The following is a 24436-nucleotide window of genomic DNA, read 5'->3' on the forward strand; positions in this document are numbered from 1 at the left end:
AAGTTTGGCTGTCGCGATGGGCTTGGATTCATGGTAGGAAAGGACAGGTATAAAATGCATCTGGCAGAGGCTGCTGACACAGTGGAAAAATCAAGCTGCAACAACCACCGGGCAGTAAATCAAGCTAATGCTGCTCAGCACAAGCTGGAGTCCACCGGTATTGGGGGAGTTGCCTGTGCCCAGCACGGTTGATTTGTCCCTCACTCTATGGTGGATTTTCAGAAAGGTGAAAGGCAAGCCACATCCACCATTCCACATTCACGAGTTAACCATGAGTCACTTGCAGACAAATGAACATGGACTACGCCCTTTGTGAGGCTTCCCGGCACAACATGGAAGGCATCACCAGGGCCGTCACCTTCTATGATATCAACTGTCAATACAACAAACACTTTCGGGTTTGGGTGGATCGAGGTCGATTTCTAGAAATGGCACCGCAACTAACCATCATTCCTGGAATTGGGTTGTGGCACGTTCATGGCCATCAGGACAGCTGCTATGTCCGATATGCATCTAACTTTATTGAAGGCATTGGTCGGATCGATGGAGAGATCATGGAGACGCTATGGGCACAGCTCAATCTGATTTCCCCTGCTGCTCAGGGAATGTCATCTCCGCACCAAAAGGAATGCCTTGATTATCAGATGAATGACTCCAATTTCTGCAAGATGATTCGCATGAAAAGGACTCTATGCTGGAAATACAAGCTGGCGAGGAATGGCATCTCGGAAAGTGGAAAGGCATTCGACAGACTCGATGAAGCAGCACCGGCACATTTGAAGACAGAATGGTTAGCCAGGGAGAGGATAGCTCAGTCAAGCAGATTGAATGATCCTTCAGCGGAGCCCCTTCAGTGACAAATTCCGTATTATACAGGCCAGCAGATTATGGGCCCATGTTGTGTATATTCTCGATGATGACAGATGGGCCGGGAAACATATTATTTCTGATGGAGACAGGTGGGCCCATGTATGCCAATGATATATATATCCTTGATGTTGACGGATGGGCCGGGGAATATGATCATTCATGGAGATGGGTGGGCCCATCTGGGTAATATGTAGAGTAGGATATTATAGACAGCTGGGCTGAAGAGATGTAAGGCAAATATTGTTATATAGACGGGCGGGCCGATGGGGGTGTATTACATATATGGGTGGGCCAAGGTAGGGGAATATTACATAGATGGGTGGGCTGATGTGGGTGTATTACATATACAGGTGGGCCGATGAAAGAGATATCAAATAGATGGGTGGGCCGAGGGTGCGATAAAATATTTATTACATAGACAGGTGGGCCAACATAGGATGTATTACATAGACGGGTGGGCCGATGTGGGGGATAATACATAGATGGGTGGGCTGACGTGGGGGAATTGTACATAGATGGGTACAATATGGGTGAGCCTAGATATGTTTCATCAAGACATACAGCTGATGTAGCCACCAGCAAATCAAACATGTACACTATGAGTGCATATACCTACCATCGACCACCAAATCTAAACCCCTAAGCACGAAAACATGAATCGACCATGTGTGGCATTGACCAATAATTGAGGACTGAAGTGGAAAACCCCAAACCGAGATTTACCAAGCCCCGAACCCTGAAATTGTGGACTGCCGGGTCTTGGGGGTCGGGGGTGGGCACTCGGGACTTGGGAAATTTGGGGAGATCAATAAAATTTGATTTACAACTGAGTTGATTGACAAACACATTGACTTACCCATTTTTGAAATATATTTTTTTGTCTCACATACCGAGTTCCGAGTTCCGGGACCCCCGAACCCTGAAACCCGGCAGTCCACAATTTCGGGGTTCGGGGCTTGGTAAATGTGTATGGATATATGAAGGGTTGATTTAAACATTTTTAAAAGATGTCTCATATCAAATGTCAAGTCCCAAGTTTCGATTTCCGGGTTTCGGGAGTGCCGAGTCCCAAAGCCTGGAGTCCTGAAACCTGGAGTCCCAAAACCTGGAAATCAAAACTCAGGACTTGACATTTGATATGAGACATCTTTCAAAAATGTTTAAATCAACCTTTCATATATCCATACACATTTTACCAACCCCCGAACCCTGAAATTGGGACTGCTGGGTTTCAGGGTTTGGGGGTCTCGGAACTCGGAACTCGGTATGTAAGACAACAAAAATCTTTCGGGGTTCAGGGGTTAGTGAAATGTTTATAGATATACATAGGTTAATTCAAACATGTCTGAAAAATTTCATTCATCTCAAATGTCAAATCCTGAGTTCCGGGTTTCGGGACTTGGCACCCGGCACCCGGCACTCAGGGTTCAGCACTGAAAATTTGACATTCGGGTGTTTGGTGTGTGTGAGGAATGATAGCTAGATGAGAGGGGTGAAAGGGGGAGAAAGGGTGAAGTGGGGTAAAACCAAATAGACCTCTGGACGCGAGTATAGATTCGGCCCAAGGGGATTGCTACTGAGAATGATTCCTCTAGTAAAAATATGGAGGGGAAACTTTTGAACTGGTAAGAGTAAGTGAGAATGGAAGAGTGCGTGACATTGCGCTTGAAGTGATGCGAGCGTGAGCGAGCCGCCGAAGGCGTGATACGATGTGCAACGGAACAGCCGAAAGTTGACGGGGCACGGAGATGCGAAGAAAAGCCGACGGTTTATATGAACGCATGACTAATGAATATGCAAAGGAGATGCAAAGCGACGATTGTGAGGGAAGAGAGTTCTGACTATGGATGCGATGAGCGATGTGTGGGCGATAGCGCGACCGTTAAACAGCGCACGATGTAGTCAGCCGAAGGTTTCTGACTTAGAGTCTGAGAGATGTGTGCAAACGGATGATAATTTTGATAGCGGGAAAAGAAGATACATGAAAAATCATAAGTCTAAGGTATATATGATAGCGTGCGTAGCGCTGTTCGGAGCCGAGAATAACGGTAATACGTATTAAGGGTCTATAATGCAAGTAACAAGATACGCGATATCACCTTCGGGATATAATCAGTCTAACGTGAATGAGATAAAATACGCACCAATGGACAAGCGGAGGACAGGATAGGACGGAGGAAGGACGCACGATGGAACCGACGAAAAGCGGATGTGAACCGAAGCGCGCGCATGAGCCACGGCCGTCGGCCAATGATAGGAAGGATGCGCGCCATGGTAGTGATAGCGCGTGCTGCAGTAGGACCTGAGGGATACTGCAAAAATAGCCTCTACGAGGCTACAAGGACTATAAGTCCTACATCAGGTTTCGGGTGATATCTAAATCACAACAGCTTTGAGTTCTGCCAAAGCGTGAAACTTGAAACCCAGTGTGCAACATGTTGATTTTTCATTTATATCACACAAATCATCGAGTTCCGAGTGCCCAGTGCCGAGACCGAAGCCCGAGACCCGAAAATATTACACAACATGTCCATTTTTCACTCACTGCACAAATCACCAGTTTCAGTGCCAAAGCGTGAAACTTGAAACCCAGTGTGCAACATGTTGATTTTTCATTTATATCACACAAATAACCAAGTGCCAAGTGCCAAGTGCCGAAGCCCGAAGCCTGAGACCCGAAAATATGTATATAACATTTCCATTTTTCACTTGTTGCACAAATCACTGAGTTTCAAGTGCCGAAACCCGAAACTCGAAACCTGGTGTGCAACATGTTCATTGTTCATTTACATTACACAGATCATCGAGTTCCGAGTGCCGAGGGCCAAAACCCGAAGCCCGAGACCCGAAAATATGTACACAACATGTCCATTTTTCACTTACTGCACAAATCACCGAGTTTCGAGTGCCAAAGCATGAAACTTGAAACCCAGTGTGCAACATGTCCATTTTTTATGTACATTACACAATTCATTGAGTTCCGAGGGCCGAGGGCCGAAAATATGTATGCAACATTTCCATTTTTCACTTGTTGCACAAATCACCGAGTTTCAAGTGCCGAAACTCGAAACCCGTGTGCAACATGTTCATTGTTCATTTACATTACACAGATCATTGAGTGCCAAGGGCCGAATACTGAAACCGAAGCCCGAAAACATGTATGCCACATGCCCATCTACTCATTGCACAAATCACCAAGTGTCGAGTGCCGAAACCCGAAACGTGGTACTTCAAATGGACATGAATTCTGTCTTTGTATGTATTATCCATTGGTGTAGGGTTGAAATAACTTGGGAATTGTATTTGTCAGTGCTCGGTAGTTGGTAGTTGGTAGTTGGTAGTGGTGGTTGGTAGTCAATATAGGCAAATGATAATGAAAAATGAAAGTTGTTATTACGCTTAACTTCCTTACCAAGGTTGTAGTCCGAGTCTAGGGGAGTGTATTGGTAGTCTTTTCTTGTCCATCAGTTATCATTTAACCGAGATATAAGCTAAAGAAATCTGAAACATCGGCGATAATGAAAATGAAAGTTATTATTATGTTTAAGTTCCTGAACAAAAGTTGTAGTCCGAGCCAAGGTGAGTGTATTGGTAGTTTTTTCTTGTCAATTGGTTATCTCGTTACTTGGTACTTGGTACAGGAATCAGTACTCGGACTTTAATGCTGGGTCAACTCATATTTTCACTATATCCCTTCTACCCACCCCCTACCCTCAGGGCAGTAGGCAGTATGGGTTCCTTGGGTAGTTTACGATCTATCCTACATATTTGTAATGATATTTTCGGCCTGAATCATATATAAATGTGACTTTGTATAAAAGATGTCTATTGTCACTCTCCACACATATGTCATTTTGCCTATCATTACATCAATCCTTCATGAATCTTTCTAGGCTTTTAAGCTATTATAATGGATGTATATGGGTGTTATTCCAGGTCTCTCATCACATCACAGGCTTGTTATGTTGGATATCTCGACATAATGTGCAAGTCTCGCTATTAATATTCATTCTTTTATCTTTACACTCACTTACTGCACACATGTATTTCATTTGTCATTATTGATGTTTCGGATTTCTTTAGCTTATATCTCGGTCACATGGTAACCAATGGATGAGAAAAGACTACAAATAAACTCACCTAGACTCGGACTACAACCTTCATTAAGCTGACTACTGATTCCCGGGTACCGAGTATCAAAACCAAATACTGAGTACCAATTACCATGTACCAAGTACTGCATAATGAGTAACAAGATAACCAATTGACAAGAAAAGACTACCACTACACTCACCTGGACTTGGACTACAACCTTCGGTAAGGAAGTTAAGCATAATAACAACTTTCATTTTTTCATTATTGCTGATGTTTTGCCGAATGACAAGGAAAGACTACCAAGACACTCACCTTGACGTGGACTACAACTGTCATTTTTCATTATCATTTGCCTATATTGACTACCGAGTCTCAAGTACCGACCACTGACCACCGATCACCGAGTACCAAGTACCAAGTACTGACAAATACAATTACCAAGTTATTTGAACCCTACACCAATGGATAATACATACAAATACAATTCATGTCCATGTGAAGTACTGGGTTTCAGGTTTCGACACTCGACACTTGGTGATTTGTGCAACAAGTGAAAAATGGACATGTTGTGTACATGATTTTGGGTTTCGGGCTTTGGGTCTCGGCCCTCGGCACTCGGAACTTGATGATCCATGTAATGTGAATGAAAAATGGACATGTTGCACACTGGGGATTGAGTTTCTGGTTTTGGCACTCGAAACTTGGTGATTTGTGCAGTGAGTGAAAAATGGACATGTTGTGCACATATTTTTGGGGTTCGGGTTTCGGCCCTCGGAACTCGGAACTTGATGACTTGTGTAATATAATTGAACAATGGACATGTTGCATACCTGGTTTTGAGTTTCAGGTTTCGGCACTTGAAACTCAGTGATTTGTGCAACAAGTGAAAAATGGAAATGTTGCATACATATTTTCGGGTCTTGGGCTTCGGGTCTCGGCCCCTGGCACTCGGAACTCGATGATTTGTGTAATATAAATGAAAAATGGACATGTTGCATGCCGGGTTTCAAGTTTCAGGTTTTGGCACTCAAAACTCAGTGATTTGTGCAATGGGTGAAAAATGGACATGTTGCGCACATATTTTCGGGGTTCGGGTCTCGGCCCTCAGCACTCGGAAGTCGATGATCTGTGTAATGTAAATGAAAAATGGACATGTTGCACGCCGGGTTTTGAGTTTCGGGTTTCAGCACTCAAAACTCGGTGATTTGTGCAATGGGTGAAAAATGGACATGTTGTGTACATATTTTCGGGTCTCAGGCTTTGGGTTTCGGCCCTCGGCACTCGGAACTCGATGATCTGTGTAATATAAATGAAAAATCAACATGTTGCATGCCGGGTTTCGAGTTTCAGGTTTTGGCACTCAAAACTCGGTGATTTGTGCAGTGAGTGAAAAATGGACATGTTGTGCACATATTTTCGGGGTTCGGGGTTCGGGTTTTGGCCCTCGGAACTCGGAACTCGATGACTTGTGTAATATAATTGAACAATGGACATGTTGCACACCCGGTTTTGAGTTTCAGGTTTCGGCACTTGAAACTCGGTGATTTGTGCAACAAGTGAAAAATGGAAATGTTGCATACATATTTTCGGGTCTCGGGCTTCGGGTTTCGGCACTTGGCACTTGGCACTTGGTTATTTGTGTGATATAAATGAAAAATCAACATGTTGCACACTGGGTTTCAAGTTTCATGCTTTGGCACTCGAAACTCGGTGATTTGTGCAGTGAGTGAAAAATGGACATGTTGCGCACATATTTTCGGGGTTCGGATTTTGGCTCTCAGAACTCGGAACTCGATGACTTGTGTAATATAATTGAACAATGGACATGATGCACACTGGGTTTCGAGTTTCAGGTTTCAGCACTCGAAACTCAGTGATATGTGCAATGAGTAAGAAATGGACATGTTCCATACATATTTTCGGGTTTTGGGCTTCGGGTTTCAGCACTCAGCACTCGGAACTCGATGATCTGTGTAATGTAAATGAACAATCGACGTGTTGCACACTGGGTTTCGAGTTTTGGGTTTCGGCACTTGAAACTCAGTGATTTGTGCAGTGAGTGAAAAATGGACATGTTGAACAATGGGTTTCAGGGTCTCGGGTTTGAAAAATAGCATAATAACAACTTTCATGTTTTCATTATCATTTGCCTATATTGACTACCGAGTCTGATAAGGGACCCCTTGGATGATCCATTGCTCAATAAAATACCACCTGATTGGAAGTGTGCTGGTTATCAGATATTCATTTGTCAACTCCCAGGTCCCGGAACTCAGAAGTCGGTATGGTTGACCCAAATTTGGGTGGTTGGAACTTGGCATCTCATAGGGCAACACAAGCTTCGCACCCCGGATTCCAAATTCTGCAAGACAACCTGTGCACCATCAAAGGCCATGTCAGGAGATCATCTGCTGCTCCGGGAACTCGGTAACTTTGATTTATTACCTCCTCTGAGTACGGTTGACCCAAAGGTTGATAATCGGAACTTGGCTTCTCATAGGGCAACACAAGCTTTGCACCCTGGATTCCAAATTTTGCAAGACAACCTGTGCACCATCAAAGGCCATGTCAGGAGATCACCTGCTGCTCCAGGAACTTGGTAATTTTGATTTATTACCTCCTCTGATTTGGTTGATGTACAACTACCTCAGCTCCATCATGTCTACAATTATGATACACATGGGCCCACCCATCTATATTTTATACCACCCTCGGCCCACCCGTCTAATACAACATCCCATACAACACCCTCAGCCCACCCGTCTAATTAATATGTGTCTGGGCCCACCCGTCTAATACAATATTTTATAATACCCTCGGCCCACCCGTCTTATTTAATATGTGTCTGGGCCCACCCGTTAATGTGATAACAAGTACCTACCCATCTATCTCATACACATCTACCTTAATACACCCATCTGCATAATATCCAACTACCTCGGCCCACCTGTCTACCTAATATTCATGTACATCGGCCCACTCATCTACTCTATATATTCCCTGCATGGGCCCACCTGCCTCCATCGGGAATAATTTGCCTCCTGGCCCATCCATCATAGTCGAGGATATTTTTATCATGGGCCCATGGTCTGCTGGCCCGTATCATACGGGATATTATGCACGTCCATTCCCTCGTATTATACGGAGATAGGTCACTGTAATATGTGCCTGCGCTGTCTGTGGGCTGCCAGCTCACAGCATATTATGCGAGCTCGCTGCCTTATTTACTGAAAATGTCACTCGATGCTCGAGTTAGACTGGATGTCTGCTTGACTTATATCAGTGTTACATTCGCCCATGCCTCTGCCATTCATTTTAAAGTGAGTATCACTTTGTATTATGTCAATTGGTTACTGAGCTCAGTGATTCTCAGGTGCATCCCTGATGTTATTGATGTACTTAGCGCAGAGAACTGGTCCCAGGTGTATATCTACGCTTTCCTGGCTTTCCTGTTCACGTTGTTAAAGGTATGCATCTAAGTCATTCACTTGGGAACTATTATTCATGTCGCATTAGGCAGAACCCGATATTCAACACCTGTGGTTCGGACGGCAAGTGGCGACAAGGATGTGATTGTCAATCTGATGGTTGTCAGTCATGTTTGTCCTCCCTTGTCTGATAATTGGTTTTATCACTGTTGATAGCTCCATTCGAGACCACCATCGCCACGACCTTCCTTTACAAGTAAGGATCATTTGTGTCAATTAATTCATGCATCTCACCCTCTATTTTCAGTCTTCTGGGTCTATCTGTATTTTCGGACTTTATCATTCTTCTCACCGGCTGGCCTCTGAACAGCGTTGTCACTGAACACAGTGTTCGCATTCAGAAGGGTGTCTGCCTCGCGAGACAAATGCGTGGCTGTGACTAATGCGCCATTTCACTAGCTCGGATCACCTCAGTGTTGTTTTCCCTGATCTGGACCTCCGCTTTTATTTTGATGACACTCACATTGTTCTTCACTTTCATGTACTGAGGCAACCAGTGTTAGTTGGTTAGCTCGGTGATCGTGGAAACCAGGTCAGATTGCTGATGCAGTTTTTCAGTCCATCGCGCTTTTCAGCATGATTCAGTAAGTGGTGAGCAGTTGGGTATTAAGTTGTATCTGATGGTGAACTTTCAGACTGGCGTTGCATTAAAACATATTGAGAAATACCTCGAGGAGGATGAAGTCAATACGTGGGAGCTTGCTTGTGCTGTGTGTGCTCGCAGAAAGTATGTCCTGTTGGATGATCCATCAAGTGCTGTCATGAGTGTTACTGCCCAATTCTGGTATGGAAGACTCTTCCGCGGACCGTTGATGGCAAACCATACGGTGGTGTGTCAATCTGTTTGCAGATCTTAGTCGCTCACCACGTAGAGCTTGTGCTCCTGGCACTTATGATGGAAGTATGAGTTTGTGTAGTAGACACCACTAACTTCAGAGTAAAGATGAACATATTGCGATGATGATTAAGTACAGTTACAATTCGTCATGAATATCTTTTCCATGAACACGCACTCTGTATAAGCAAGTCCCTGTTGCACCCCAATTCTCCCGTATCTCGACAACGATCAGTCCAAAATCAAAACCCGACTGAAGAATGTCCTGGTAGACAGGAAATGTTTGGACCGACGACTCGTGATCAAAGGGGCTGTATTCCACATGTACAAGCTTGATGAAAGAGCCACTGGGATTCTGCCTTCAGGATGCTTCAATGACCTCATGGGGAGGTCCGTTGTCCACACCTAGATTAACAGGTCTGTAACGCTGAAGATTCTCAGCGTGTTCAACGAAGCCCCAAATAACAATGTCCCAGGGTGCATCCAGCAGGGAACTGCTAGACTGAGTAAGATGTTCAATTAAAACATGAGTAATGATCACAGGGCTCTTAAACCCAATTCCTAGATGACTCCTCAATTGGGGTAGTCTCCAACAGCTTCCTGGAAGATCCGCAGTCAATGCTAGGTTGGGGGAATTGCTTTTGTGCTGGTCTGCTGCCTGACGCCGTACATGCCAGGATGATGGGGTAGTGTCAAACTTGGAAGTAAGAAGTGGTATATAGAAGGCTCCAGAGCTGACCAGTGCGAAGTCCTGCATCAAAACCCAATTGACAGATGATACACCACCAGGAATTTGATTGCATGCAGCCGTTTGAAGATATTCCAGTCAAGCAAGGATCACATCATGGTCTGCATCACTGCTCCTGGCGCCAAAGAGACTGCTGTTCCAGTTGAACGATACAACAAGCAGGCCCAGTGTTATGGCCTTGAGAAGCTGAGAGATAAAAAATTCCGCGATGTATTGCATAGCTGAAGTCATTGGAAAAGATGGACGCCTGTGACACAGGGTGATGATTTAGATTATACATTTGACATTAATAAGACTCAACTCACCCTTGCTCAGTTATCGAGCCAGATGCTCCTTTCTCTAATTGTTGCATTTCCTCGAAGCCTGTCAATTGATGTGGTGGTCACGGCTCATTCCCTTGCAGGTAATTGCCTTACTTACTGGCATTGAACCAGGGACTCCCTTCTTCCACGAATGATTGTTCTTCAAGACGGCTCTTGGCTTCTAAAGGCTTGAGTTTGCGTCCAAATTTCAGGTGCATGATAATAGTTATGGAATAACAGGCTGTCTGTAGGTTCGTAGCATTTATACCTAGGATTTTTTGTTTTCTTTGATAGTGACAAAGAACAATGCCTGCGATTATTGCAAAGGTAGTCGGCCAGTAATATCGACTCCGACCCACAGCAAAAAAGGTCAGTCGGCGTGCTAGCGGAGAGCTAATTCATAGTGTGATAAATACAAACACAATTCCGACAGTGAATGATACTACTAGGTACGCCGATGTAACAGCCTAATTCTCCACTAGAATTCATGGCATCTAAAGCAGGTACATTTCCCCTTCAAACTCCACCGCCCCCAAGTTGTACAGACTATGCGGTGGCATTGATGTCTGTCACAGCTTGCCTGTGGTGTGAACAGTGCGGGAGAGGCTGCCGAGCTCCATAATAACAGGTATTCATGACTTTATTGTCCGTGATGCGTTTCGTCCTGATAAATATAAGGGCTGATCTGATCAGCTTTACACAGTTCTCAAAGTCGCTGCAGAATTCGACAATCTGCTGGATGTTGTGGTAGACAGTGAGCTCCACTGAGATGCGACCTTGCATATCTGGAGCTCAAAATCCATCCTTGTCATGAATTTGAGGACCGTTGGGAGCGCCACTAAGGATGGCAGTATTACGAATGCGAGAGCTCGGACTATGTATATGCAAGGAGCGCCTGCTCCTGTGCCTGTCACTGAATTTGACCCACTTGCCAATCACCCAGCAGCATCCAAAGTAGCGAAAATCATTTCCCATCCTCAGGGTTGATCTGTCTCCTCTGTGCAGGTGATGGCCCAGCGATAACTGAGCCGGAAGCCAAGCTCGACCTTCCAGCCTCGCGAGCGGGAGATCATTGGTACCACATACACTTGGAGTAGTCTGAACAGTGAATTCAACCAAAGCAAGGCAAGCCTGGTGTGCGTCTTTTCTACTTGTTCTCTTTGACAATGGTCTGATCAACACTTCGGAATGCATTCGAAGGACCCATTCGAAGGACCCATTCGCAGATTCGGGCCCGCATGCTCTGGGCTACCATCTCTACCCCCTTCAAACAGCCTGCTGACCTTGCATCGCCCATTGTTCATGAGTATGTGCTGTATTTTCTGTACTAGCTTTAAAATAATGATCATGTTAGTGCTCTTGACCCCCGATCATCATGGGATGAATGCATGATAACTCCTGCTGATGTTTGAACCAGTGACGGTACCACTATCTGCCCTGCATGAAGCCATGCTTATCCAGTGAGTTGTGTGTCAATCTTTCTCAACGTATCTTAATCCTTGATCATCAGCTCCGTCCGGCAAGTCTCTTTAGGCTACACCTCGAGCGACAGGGCCAGGACTGGGTGCATCCAGGGCAGAGACATACCCATCGAAACGAAGTTTGTCCAGATCAGTATTGGCATGAAGTCCTACATCTAACTTAATAACTTAACCTTACAGCGAGCGTCTCCCCTTGATCACTCACCCAACTTGCCCTTCTACACCTCCCCATCGCCACCACATTTTCGCAGCCCAGCCCAGAAACACAATCTTATCATCCACATGCCTTTGGTGTCAGCCACCCCACTCCACAGCAAACCCAGCCTGCTCACCTCGATGGCAATGGATCCGCACATACTTATTCGTATGGGTCAGTGTCAAGACTGTATGCTGGAGGTAACAACAAGTGTCTGAAGGAGAGATTCCATGCTGAAAACGTGTCGTGAGATTTTTGACGTTCTGGGCAGAGAGTGTTGGTGTTTGGTGTGCTCTGGACTTCGAAGCATGAGACCCCACACTCACTTAGCACGAGTAGAGCTTTTCCTGGTGGATCAGCGCAGCCATAGATGGGAGCAAAGCCTGTGGGTCTTCATGTTCTTTCCTGCCATACTGACTCAGAGTCACTTGTCCCCTGACGCAGATTTGTTTCCTACTACTCACCATTCAGAAGTACTGTCATGCCTGAGGGACCGCGTACCGGTACTACTTGCTTAGGATACTCTCCCGACCATATATCTATTTCCCTGGTTTGTTGGGGTCGGACTACAACATTTATATCCAGCTAGACACAGACTTGGTCAAGCTTTACGGTCAGTAGAATAATTTGAAATCAAGTCTTTAAGCTTAAATCATCTTCGTTTGCTCTTCCAACAATAACATACTCCAAATCACCAAGATGGTACGTATGGTATGTCTTTTAGCGCTTTGTATTTACACTGCGTTTCTCCTACACTACCCATAGCAAGAGATGGATGTCATCAATTTCAATGACGAAGACGCGATGAATATGGATGAAGACAAACCCCAAATTAACATGGTGCGTTTCATATGATATGTCTTAAAGTCACGCTACACTCCTTCTAAACTAATATAGGGAGAGATGGATGTCGTTGACCTTAATGACGACGATGCAATGAATATTGACGAACGTGAAGACATAGATGATCGGATGGTGCCTATAATATTTCTTATGGTGCCTTGTATTAACACTATTTTCAACTAATGTAGGGAGCCATATACGTCATCAGTCTCGACAGCGCTGCAGCAATGGATGTTGATGAAGATGAAGACCAATAGATCATGATGGTGTGTATATTAGTATGTTTCACAATTTTTTTTTCTATTTACACTATGTTCCTCTCTCGGGTGCTTCGCTAATGTAGGGAGCCATATATGTCATCAGTCTCGACAGCACTGCGGCAATGGATGTTTATGAAGACGAAGACCAACAGATCATGATGGTGCGTATATTAGTATGTTTCATGATTTTTTCTATTTACACTATGTTTCATGATTTTTTCTATTTACACTATGTTCCTCTTTCGGATGCTTCGCTAACCATTAGGGAGACATGACTCGGATGATTGATATCAGTCTCGACAACAACGATCGTATGGATATCGATGAGGATGACTTGGACATTATATTTTGGAAGTGATCGGTCTCAATCTGCAGCTTTGTTTACTAGGGAATATGATCTATATTTTTGATTGTGGATAAATGTACTACTAGCGCTATATCATGCAGGACCCTTCTGGTTTTACTTCTACGCGGAAATTGATAACAGTTCGACCTTTCAGTTCTCCGCACGTCATCTCCGCTGGATGAGCATGTAGATGAGGGAGCAAACTATTAAAGTTGATCCGGTCCACAAGCCTCCCAATCATAGTGCTAGCCGGCATCAGTTGGCTAAAGACATAGTTTTACAGGTACAATTTTATTTTATGACCTCAAAACTGTAGTATTGATCATTTCTCCTGCAGCGTGAAGTCCATGAGCATGCCATGCATATGCTAGAGCATGAGACAAAGAACGATACTCTCAAGAGGTACTTCAGTAAGCTCCTTTTCCTTCAGTTTTGATTATCAAAGTGTACTGTAGGATTGAAGAAAGATATGCTCTAGTTATATCGTTCTGGGAATGCAATATTATGACAGAATGCATTCACTTCAGCTTCAACATCCTTCGAGAGTCAAAATTTGACTACTTGTTTAATGTCCTGTGCTAGGCCATGCAGCAGCCTCATCCCCTCCAGTTCGGACCTGCAGCCAGATAAGTGCCCAATCGTCCTTGAACTCAACTGGCACTGCACCAATTATCTGCTGTATCTCAGATGTTCTTTGTAAGTGTTGATATCTCTGTTGCTCAATCATTTCACCACTCAAAACTTTGATGTTACAAGTTACAACTTTGGCATCGATTCCTTACTTATCGGCATCGTATGTCATCCCTTCCGATATACCCATCACCATCACCATTTCTAATAACACCATCGAACTTAACCAGTGCTTCCCCGACTTATCTCGCATTCTATCATCAACCTTTGCCTATGCGCGACCAGAATCAATGTCAATATCTCCTTCCCGTATCATCCCTCTGGCTCTCTGACCCGACTGATAGTCCCCAGCGAGCTTCTAGCAATGGCCTAAGGAACTTGGGAGAAGCTGTCCCAGGTCGCTGTCCTGGGTGCTGATCACGATGTCTTCTTAGATAGATGATCTATAGATAAACACCTACAAAATCAAAAATCTCCACGGTCAGTGATTCAGACAAATACCAATGACTGATAATGTGGTTGTTCGTGGGTGGCTGTTTACACTTTACTAAGCTATGTTCAGACAAAAGTACTTCCTGTGAGGTCAGTAGCAATACCAGTTAATCCAACAGTATGGATGTAATAAAAAAATAAACAGAATGTAGTCAGCCCAACGGTATGGTGATGACAAAAAGAAAATGAATCACTCCAACGGTATGGCAGTGATTAGAGAACAAAGAAAAGTCAGCCCAACAGTACGGTACTGATAAAAAAAAGAAATAGATTGATGATAGAAACCCTTCCTTCAGTAACAATGCTTCTCGTAATAAATTTACTACAGAAAAATTGTGCAAAGTTATAACAATCACCCCCTCAGCACAAACAGGTAGAATCAAAGGTCAGGACTAATCAGTGATCAGTAGAACTCTTAGTTCACTATTGAACCTGCTGCCAAGGAACTCATGATGAGTATTTAAACAGAATCAGGAACGGACGTCCTTGGATTTCAGTACCAAGTCCCCTATTCAACAACTAAAGTCTAGCAGACAAAGAAAACCCTGGCTCAGTATCACTACTCAGACAAGTGAGGTCAAGCGTCACTATCAACTTCTGAAGTCTTCCCACTAAGCCGGTGCTTAGATGGATGTAAAGACAACACAAAGATCTTGAAACAAATTCAGACAATAACACTAAGACGTGAACGAACTGAACAAAAAAAGAGACAAATGAAAAGAAAAGAAAGAAACAAAGAAAGAAACAGAAAAAGAAAGAGAGAAAGAAGAATGAAAAGAAAAGAAAGAGACTAGAGGTTCACCAGTAGAAAATCAAAGAAAAAGTTTGCTCACTGTTGAGCACAGTGAGCTCAAGATATTTCACAGTTGTTGACGATGAGCTAAAGGTATTGCTGGATGTTGCTTACAATGACCTCTCAGTTAGTTGCTTAACAGCTCTTGTCACTGTTGTTGATACTGATCACACTTCACACTCAAATTTATTTTGTGGGGCTTAAAAGTTCCCTATATGCATACTTTTATTGGCAAAAAGTGGGGTCTTATATAGATAAATTAGGGTGGCTGTGCTACTATTTCCCACGTTCTAAGGGAAATAGGCTTAGTCAGATTGTACCAATACTATTGTACTGTTAGTCATGTGCTTTATAATTTGTGTCATCAAGCTTTAGTCATCTCAAAAGGTTGCTTTGTCATGATTTGGTTTAGGATCATAGGTCACCTGACTGTTAGAGTCATATGACTTAGTATCATGTGACAAATATTAAGTAACAGACTGATTATGTTATTTGTTGGTGTCTTGTTATGATGTTACTTTATTGACCGTAGAAATGACGCGAGCTGTGTATTTAGGGTTTTAAGAAAGTTCCCACAAGGCAACTTATGCAAGAACTATTTTTCACTGTTTACTTGACATGTGTGGGATTCAGTCTGAGTCATTGTTGCTGCTGACTAAGCAGAATTTTACCGCAAAATTAAATATACAAAAATACTCAGCCTATCTGAGTCTATCTGAGAAATGAAATGAAAATACTATCTGAACTGCAGTCTGAACCATAAAGTAAAGGAAGATTGTTCATAATGATTTCTAGGGTATCGGGCTCGTGGGAGAGCATTAGTCATCCATGCACCAAACCAGTTTGGTGCAGGTCAACGACTCCCCCGAATGCCACCCCCATCCAAAATGTTTGGAAGGGACTCAAGTGGACATTCTCAAATTCATCCACGAAAGTAAGAGAAGAGTCAAATCGTTTGGCTGCATGGCATGGCAGGTCTGCCTTGACATTCACCGTGGTCGAGAGGATGAAAGGTCTGAAAATGACAGAGGAGACAAAAATTGAAACAAGGCTTGCGGGAACATTCTTTTTCGCACAAGCACACAAAACGTAGCACGACCAGATGCTTCTTTGTGACCCTTGCCTACCAGCTCATGGGCAATTTTCCCAGCATCCAGAAGGATGTGAACAGAGCTATCTGCGAGGATCCTGTGGTTCTAGAGTCCAGTAAGTCTCTTCACGATCAAATGAAGGCCTTATTTCGCCAGCCTCTCTGGCACCTGTAATTCAAGCTGCGGGAGTGTCCGCCTCTGGTGTTCGTTGTCGATGCCCTCAATTAATGCCAGCCTGTAATGGTCACCGATCTGATCCACCTCCTTGGGGAAGCTCTTCATGATCCTGAACTTCCCGTGATTCACATTTTGCTTACGAGTCGCTTGAAGAAGCATATTCATCAAGCCATTCAGAAGAAGAGATGGGCACGCTGGTGTACGAGATAATGGTGAACACTTTTGGGGAGGGTGCTGCTGGCACTGTGAGGGGCTAGTGGGGCTGGATGCAGAGGGCGGGCGAGTGGTTGAACACCATGGGCTGGCGAGTATGGCTGGACACAGAGGGCGAATCTGGCTAGACACGTTGGGCAGCTAGATGCGCTTGAAAACCTTCCAACGTATTTCATTGATCCTTTAGATGTATCCCAGTACTGGAACACTGTAGACTGCTGGGGCCAGGGGGAGCACAGTCAGAAAATTGTTGGGATTGCCATCCGCATAGTTGGGATTGCCATCCACACAGGTGTGGATCGACATCCGAGATTAGTAAAATTTGTATCCACTGTGTTAGGATTGCCTTCCGCACAAATGTGGATCTGAATGATTGAATCTACTGATTCCCGCTATGGCAGTATACATAACTCGGAAAAGCAGGCTCTGCTGTGAGCGGCCTTGCGTGTTATTCATATCATTTTAAATCCTTCTCCTGACCACACTTAAAATACTAATAAGCTTTAACTGATGTTATGACACAAAATTCTCTCTTGAAAGCATTTTAAATCCAAACAAACTTTTGATTCACAGTAAGATTAATATATGTAACTGCAAGAAAGTTAATGGATTCTACTGCTTGGCATATAAAATAATAGTGTCATAAGAAGTCTACTTGAATCTTGAACAAAGGTAAACAAAAGTGAGGGACAAAATGATGATCTAAGCTTGATTACTACATTGAATATTGTCTGAAGTATAATAAAAACTTCATTCAAGATATCTAGGCAACAAAAACATTAGCAAAAGGGTAAAAAAAACATCAACTTTTACAGTTCAACAAATGTTGACAAAAGTTATTCAAAACTTCATTCGCTATCACACCACAAAGTCAAAGCTTTGTCTAGATTTGTACTGGAGCAAAATTGTTCAAATTGTTAAACTATGTGTTGAGACAATATTGTCGATGAACAGTGACTTAAGATTTAACTAAGATCAACTCTTTGCATCACGCAAAAGTAGATAGAAAGTTCAAATTTTGACCAGCATTTTGCAGGCAACACAATCATGAAATTTATTTAAACCTTTTTTAGGATTTTTTCAATATTTTTCATGCTGAAAAAGTCTTTCATGCTTCCAGTGTGGAAAGCTTGTGGATTTCGAAGCACAAATGCTAAAAAAAATGTCACTAAAGTGTGTTAGTGTCACATCACATGATCAATTTCACACATTATAATTTGCAACTGGCAGGAATTGAACCTAACATATTAGGTAATTATAAGTGCAGCATTATTACCACTAGGCCACAAGACCATTTGTATATCCTCACAATAATAAAAATATATACCAATGTCACATGACAAAATGCGAAAATTCCACTAAGTCAGTCCATTCAATTATCACACCACAACACCACCATTCTATTTACTGCTACATAAATTCTCGTACAGTGGCTTGATATAATTGTAATTGAATGATAAACTGCTTTATTTAATATATCTACATGTCCTATTTCACTCAGAGCCAATAGATTTTGTACAATAGATATTAATATGTATCTCATCCACTTTCCGAACACTTTGTTAGCTTTATATCACCAATTATGAAGAAAAATCAGGGCTTTAATATGAACCAACATTCATCAAATTTGGTCCACAGGATCAAGAGATATTGCAATTTTAGTATTTAAAAGAGGTTCAATCAAGTCAAATAGCACATATCACAACTATATTACAACAATATATAGTAGACTGAGGATAGTAGATAATAAGGTTAGAAAACTAGTAATTTCAGTAAGTCTTTGTACAGCTTGTACAGATTGTACAAGGTGTACAAGGTGTACAAGCTTAGTCAGATCATGATTAGCAAAAGATAGGGATACTTGTTAAAATTCACATATTTATGTTGGTTTGTACTATCTATAGACATTATTAGCATTGGTGATGTGATATTTTATTATATGTCTGTGAAGTTTGTGAGACCTGTGGTGCCTTGTGGCACCTTGTGGAACCTTGTGTGGTTTGTGACACCTGTGACGAAATCAATAGTTTGCTGATGACATTTGCTGATGTAGCTTGTTTCTTCGTCTTCGGCATTTTGGCTGCATATGGTGGCTTCATTCTATGGAGGCTCTTCTTGAAACTGGACTCGGAAAGGTATCCCGTCAAGTCTTTCGGAGAACTAGGGCAACGCATCTATGGCCGTTGGTTCGGGAATCGTACGCAAACACTCATCGATGTAGAAAATCGATTGATCACGTGCATCTACAGTCTGTAACATTTTGCAAAGTTTGCAGCTCGTGTTCAATGTTGGGATCATTATTCTTCAAAATGGCCAAGGTCTTTCGCAGATGGCAAAGTTTAGGGTGACCTTGTCATGTTTTGGCGCATATTGACATCTAACTTGCCCTTCTATAGCTATGCTTCAGCGGCTGCAACGTCGTCTGGACCCTAGCTGGAATGTTTCTTGGTCAAATTCGGACTCTTCAGAAGTTTGGCTCGATCGCCAATATCGCTATCTGGCTGAATATCACTGTCTTGATTATGACGATGGCCTTTGCGGCTAACTCACCACCTAACTATACTGCAGTCGCCTACTCTGGCCCTGTGATCACTCAGGCTATCAACGTACAGGCTTTCGAGAACCAGCTCAATGGTATCATGCAGATTGTGTTCTCATACGGTGGAGCGTAAGTCATCATGACTCATAAAAACAATCATGTGCAAATGAACAAATTCTTTTAGCATGATTTTTGTGGAGTTTATGGCTGAAATGCGGCGCCCAATGGATTTCTGGAAGGCTATGGCGTATTCCCAGATCTTCATCTTCATCGTATACATGTTCTTCGGTCTCTTCGTTTATTCATACCAAGGCCAATATGTTGTTAACGTCCGTCCTTTCTCTCTTAACTTGAAATCCTAATGACGATGCTCTTGCAGCCGGCTAATCAGGGAATTTCGACTTATGGCCTACAGACTGCGGGGAACGCCATTTCTTTGACCGCTGGTATCATTGCCGCCGCATTATATGGCAATATTGGTGTCAAAATCATCTATAACAACATCTTCGTGGCGATCTTTGATTTCCCAGTGTTGACTGCGACTCGGGGTAAATACTACTTTGCCATCTTTGTCATAGTGTATTGGGCCATTGCCTTCGTTATTGCATCCGCCATCCCGCAATTCAGCGCCCTCTCGTCGCTGATTGCTGCCGTTTGCATCTTCCGTGAGTATTCAATTTTTTTCTGGTTGCTCTCATAACGACTTAAATCACCCTTCAGAGTTTACATATACCTTCCCGCCATTTATGATCATGGGTTACTTCTTGCAAGTAGATGCCGCAAAAGACGACGGGGAATTTGACATCAATAACCCCTACGCCCACCGTATTGACTCATGGACAGATATCTCGCGTTGGAAACGTGCAGGTACGTACTATCTTCTACACAGAGTTCCCTTGCGCAAATCTAACCCTTGCGCCAGTCTTCTATAACATTTGGCACTTCCTCTTCGCCGCGTGGAACTTCCTTCTCACACTCGCATGCTTGGCTTGTGCTATTCTGAGCGCGTACTCGGCCGTCAACACGATCGTGACCGCGTTTCAAAGCTCGAGTTCTGCGGCGTTTAGCTGCCACTCGCCATTGGACGTCAGCAGTTGAGGCACCAAATGGTAATACATCTTTGAACGTGCGTTTTTGTTTAATTGAATGCCGTGGGATGTAATGAACTTTGGTATGATATAGTACTTCGACTCTCTTACGCTTAACCTTATGTTACCTAATGTACCACTGGGAAGAATACAACACCTGTTATCTCGCAGCGCGCAACAGGTGCACAAGGTTCCGTACCACCTCAGTGGGTGCTCGACGTTATCGTTCAGGATTCGCCAAACGTACGTGTCTGGTCTACGGCACGTCAAGACTCAAGATGTATAACAAATTAAGTACAGAACAAATGGACTCCCACTATATAGTTTAATCGGACATCGACGCAAAACAAGATATGATCGGAATACGCAACCCAACATCTACATCCCATGGGCCTCGAGACGACTCCGGAAAATCTTCTGGAACTGCGGGACATGCTCCAAGTCCATCAGCGTGTGATGTTCCCCAGGCACATCAGTATATGATGCCTCGCCACGGCTAAAGGCGGACCATGGCTTGAGCTGGTTGTTGAGCCAGTCAATCTTGGTTCCGGAAAGGGGAATGGCATAGAAAACTTCGAGTGCAGCTAAGGGGTTGGCATATGAGCAAGCGCTTCTAAAGTGACAAAGTAAACAGACATACCGACTGAGCCTGATGGGCTGTAATCTAATCCGCAATCAATGATAGACGCGAAGAGGTCCGCCCATTTATTAAGCTTCTCGAGCGTCAGCTGGAGCTCGACAATTCGTTCAGGAGGTGACATATTCCACACGAACTGGAGCTGCTCCTGCCTCGTGAGCGGTTTCAGTGGAGAAGCCAAATTATTAGCATCATCTTTCGACATGAGACCAAGGAGGGCCGACAATTGAAGCATGCCGGTCGTCCAATCAATCTCATTCATGCGAGGGGCAATATCAGGGGGGATGTTGACGAGACCGACGAACTTAACTTCGTCGCCCATCGCCTCGAGCCGCTTTGCGACTTCAAATGCGACAACACCGCCGTAACTGTAACCTGCGATGGCATATGGTCCCGTCGCCTGAGTCTTCTTAACTGCTGCGGTATAACAGGAAACCATCTCGTCCATGGAGGTGAAGTAAGGGTGGCCGGCATCGAAGCCACGAGCACGGAAAGCATAGAAGGGACGCTCATTATGGAAGTATTTGGCGAGATTGACAAAAACAAGCACCTCGCCGATACCGGGGTGAACGAAGAAAATGGGCAACTTGCTTCCACTGAGTTGGAGGGGAACGATGGGATCGTACTCCTCAGTCTGGGTGCCCTGGGAAAGTAAGGAGTTGATGTAGTTCGCCAGGCTCGAGAGAACAGGGTGCTTGAGGATTTTGATGGCAGAGATCTCAGGCAGGTTGAAATATTCCTCTCCTTCGCGCTTGAGCCTGGAGATTATGTGTCAGTAACGGTCGTTTGAAGGCGGAAACAGGTATATTCACCGGATAATATCAATGGAAGTACCACCGATCTCGAAGAAGTTGTCGCTGGCTGACACTTCGTCAACTGCCAGGTTAAATATGCCAGCGTATATCCTGGCAAGCGCCTTCTCCGTCTCCGTGGACGGCGCGACGAACGTAGCGTCACGTGCCTCGCTCAGAAGCTCCTCCGAGCGAGCGATGTGCTTCGCGAGCTGGCCTTGCTTGAACAGACTGATCAAGTACGCACGAGACAGTTTACCGAGAGTGGTCTTCTCCATTTGGTTCACAGGGATGGGAACGACGAACTGAGGCGGCAGCCCAATCATTTTCACGCAGATATCCCGAAGGGCCCGGTGAGTAGCACAAAGCTTTGCGGAAGCGTCTGCTCCATCGAGATCAAAGGTTGGCGAGTAGAAAATGATGAGCCCTTCAGTCTCCTGACCAGGAGCACGATACGGAGCTACACCTAGGAACGAGTGAGTCACTCCTTCTACGGTCTGGAGGTGGGTCTCGAGCTCAGGGATGCCGTGCGAGACACCATGGATGATGACGGTGTCCTTGATACGACCGCTGAGGCGCATGATCCCATTCTCGATGATGCCGACGTCGCCGGTGCGGTACCAGCCCCCATCGACGAAGCTGGAGGACGTAGCCTCTGCGTTGTTGTAGTAGCGTACAAATACCATCGGTCCGCGAACCTGGAGCTCGCCGCTCTTTCCGTCAGGGCGCAGGGTCGAGCCGTCTGCGGGGTCAACGATGCGCATCTCGCAACCATCGATGGGTCTCCCGAGATCAAGGAACTCACGAGCAGTCTCGGTTGCGAGCACATCCGTGAGATGGTAAATGCATCCGGCACTGCAGCATCCTCATCAATTTTTCTAGATACCCGTATGGTTTAATTAGTCTTACCATGTTTCTGTCATTCCAAACCCAGGAGAGAGGATGAACGATACAGTGGAGGGGTTCTTGCTAAGCTGCTTCATGGTAGCAACAAACGCTTGGGCGGTCTTGAGAACAACAGCTTCACCTCCACTGATGATCCGCTTGATGGAGGATAAGTCGAAGCATCCGAAGAGCTCGGTGCGCTTTTCCAGATCACGAGTGAGCTTGGAGAGCAGGAAATTCGGGGCAAAAGTGATTTCGATTGACTATAAATAGAATGATAAGAGACACATCAAGCTATGGTCGAATTTTGGCATGCCTTTTCGTCGATCAGACGGAGCAGCCGAAGGGGGTCAGCAAGGATAGCAGATACGTGCACATGGAGTTGCGAGGCGCCACATAGTAGAGGCGTGATGTGCATTTCCAATGATCCTCCGACGTGATCAAATCCGACCCCTGAAAGTCATGATCAATTTAAGAATAAAGTTAAGCAACGTGTGTCTTACAGTTCAAATATCGAGATTTGGATGTCAAGCCGAGGCTTTGGCCTTTCGCACGGCATGCAGCAATAATTGTGCGGTGCGTGTGCACGACCGCCTTCGAGAATCCAGTCGACCCTGAGGTCGAGAACAGGATCGCCTCGTCGTCTGCCTTGGCCTCGTATGCAACCCAGTCAGCTGAGACGTTGAATGTCTCCGCCGACGCCTTTAATTCGGAGAGCAGGTGCACCTCCAGACCAGAAATGGTGCTGATCTGCTCGGCCCCAAGTTCGTCGGTCAACCAAATAGCAGACCCAAACAAATTCTTGATGTGGGCGACATGGCCCTCCTTGTGGGCCTGGTGCGCGCTAAGTGCAGGCTGGAAGAAGGGCACATAGCCGGCCAACAAACACGCCCATACAACTGCCATATTGTCTTCGTGCTCCGTCAGGTACACGACGACGACTGAACGTGTGGGTTTGCCCCACTCTAGCATGGCACGTGCAAGATTGCGAACATAATGGTTGAACACTCTGAAGGTCTTCGTCTGAATGGAGGAGTCATGTGCTGAGGAAGTTATGAAACCAAGCTCGTGGGACGGATAACGGTCAACAGCTTGAGTGATGACGTCGTGGAGAGTATTAGGTTGTGGAGAGGTAACAAAGGACTTGAAGGTGGTGGGGGAGGCTGCGACGGGTGTCATTGCAAGGTAAATTCTAAAGCAGTGATACTCTAGGACGTTGAGCACTCACTAGCTTTCTTATATATGCACAGGTGCTAACATATGCTTTGCTTGTACGCAAATGCTCAATTGTGTATCGGAAGGGTCTGGAATTCGCGCGATACTCAGGAAAGCCCATATGCATAGTACAGTGTCGGTGTAAAGACGATCCTCAAGTTATGTAATCATTGATCGTTTTCGAATTGTTAATCAAGTATCCTCCATTACACCGTCGACTGCCAAAAACCTATTGGAGAGCCCAAAAATGGTCAAGGTGTCAATGAGCCCTATATAATTTTCTCCCCATCTGTGTGAGAGATTTGGTTTCGAGCTATTCGAGAGCTGGGAAGCAGCCTATACAAGATATATACCACGTTCTGAAAAAGTAAACAAAAATTTAAAATGAAATACGGCAGGTTCGAACCCATGCATTCGGCTT

At 44.5% G+C, this 24436-nt stretch overlaps 5 protein-coding genes across 5 annotated transcripts; 3 read left to right on the top strand and 2 right to left on the bottom strand.

Moving 5' to 3' along the window:
- Positions 1–296: 296 nt before the first annotated feature.
- F5147DRAFT_774944 (uncharacterized protein) lies at positions 297–857 on the top strand (the record flags this gene model as incomplete). Its single annotated transcript, XM_041441647.1, has 1 exon — positions 297–857. One exon carries the CDS (start codon positions 297–299, stop codon positions 855–857), a length of 561 nt encoding a protein of 186 aa, XP_041291443.1.
- Positions 858–9427: 8570 nt separating this feature from the next.
- Positions 9428–10045, bottom strand: F5147DRAFT_579063 (uncharacterized protein; the record flags this gene model as incomplete). Its single annotated transcript, XM_041431468.1, has 2 exons — positions 9428–9643; positions 9668–10045. 2 exons carry the CDS (start codon positions 10043–10045, stop codon positions 9428–9430), a joined length of 594 nt encoding a protein of 197 aa, XP_041291444.1.
- Positions 10046–16446: 6401 nt separating this feature from the next.
- Positions 16447–16644, top strand: F5147DRAFT_578976 (uncharacterized protein; the record flags this gene model as incomplete). Its single annotated transcript, XM_041431464.1, has 1 exon — positions 16447–16644. A coding segment is annotated over one exon (198 nt), but the record flags the coding sequence as incomplete, so codon positions are not given.
- Positions 16645–18894: 2250 nt separating this feature from the next.
- On the top strand, positions 18895–20944 carry F5147DRAFT_804777 (transmembrane amino acid transporter protein-domain-containing protein; the record flags this gene model as incomplete). The annotated part of the gene is made up of 7 exons (XM_041443335.1): positions 18895–19057; positions 19110–19204; positions 19257–19528; positions 19584–19728; positions 19779–20064; positions 20120–20266; positions 20322–20944. 7 exons carry the CDS (start codon positions 18895–18897, stop codon positions 20495–20497), a joined length of 1284 nt encoding a protein of 427 aa, XP_041291446.1. The 3' UTR covers positions 20498–20944.
- On the bottom strand, positions 20635–24158 carry F5147DRAFT_761731 (atromentin synthetase). The gene is made up of 8 exons (XM_041440540.1): positions 24029–24158; positions 23304–23963; positions 23117–23253; positions 22825–23063; positions 21937–22770; positions 21128–21882; positions 20788–21071; positions 20635–20730 (listed from the first exon to the last, which is right to left on the bottom strand). The coding sequence occupies exons 2-7, from the start codon at positions 23770–23772 to the stop codon at positions 20866–20868; spliced, it is 2640 nt and encodes an 879-aa protein (XP_041291447.1). The 5' UTR covers positions 23773–23963; positions 24029–24158; the 3' UTR covers positions 20635–20730; positions 20788–20865.
- Positions 24159–24436: the final 278 nt, after the last annotated feature.

This window comes from Suillus discolor (genome assembly GCF_016758755.1).
Source record: "Suillus discolor strain FC423 chromosome Unknown F5147scaffold_36, whole genome shotgun sequence".
Lineage (NCBI taxonomy): Eukaryota > Fungi > Basidiomycota > Agaricomycetes > Boletales > Suillaceae > Suillus > Suillus discolor.

Excerpts from the sequence above, each read along its gene's own strand:
- F5147DRAFT_761731 (XM_041440540.1), bottom strand. The coding sequence starts at position 23,772 with ATGCTAGAGTGGGGCAAACCCACACGTTCAGTCGTCGTCGTGTACCTG. Across the intron at positions 23,064-23,116 it reads TCCGTCTGATCGACGAAAAG|TCAATCGAAATCACTTTTGC; the intron begins GCATGCCAAAAT and ends TTCTATTTATAG. Across the intron at positions 21,883-21,936 it reads ACTTCCATTGATATTATCCG|GCTCAAGCGCGAAGGAGAGG; the intron begins GTGAATATACCT and ends CATAATCTCCAG.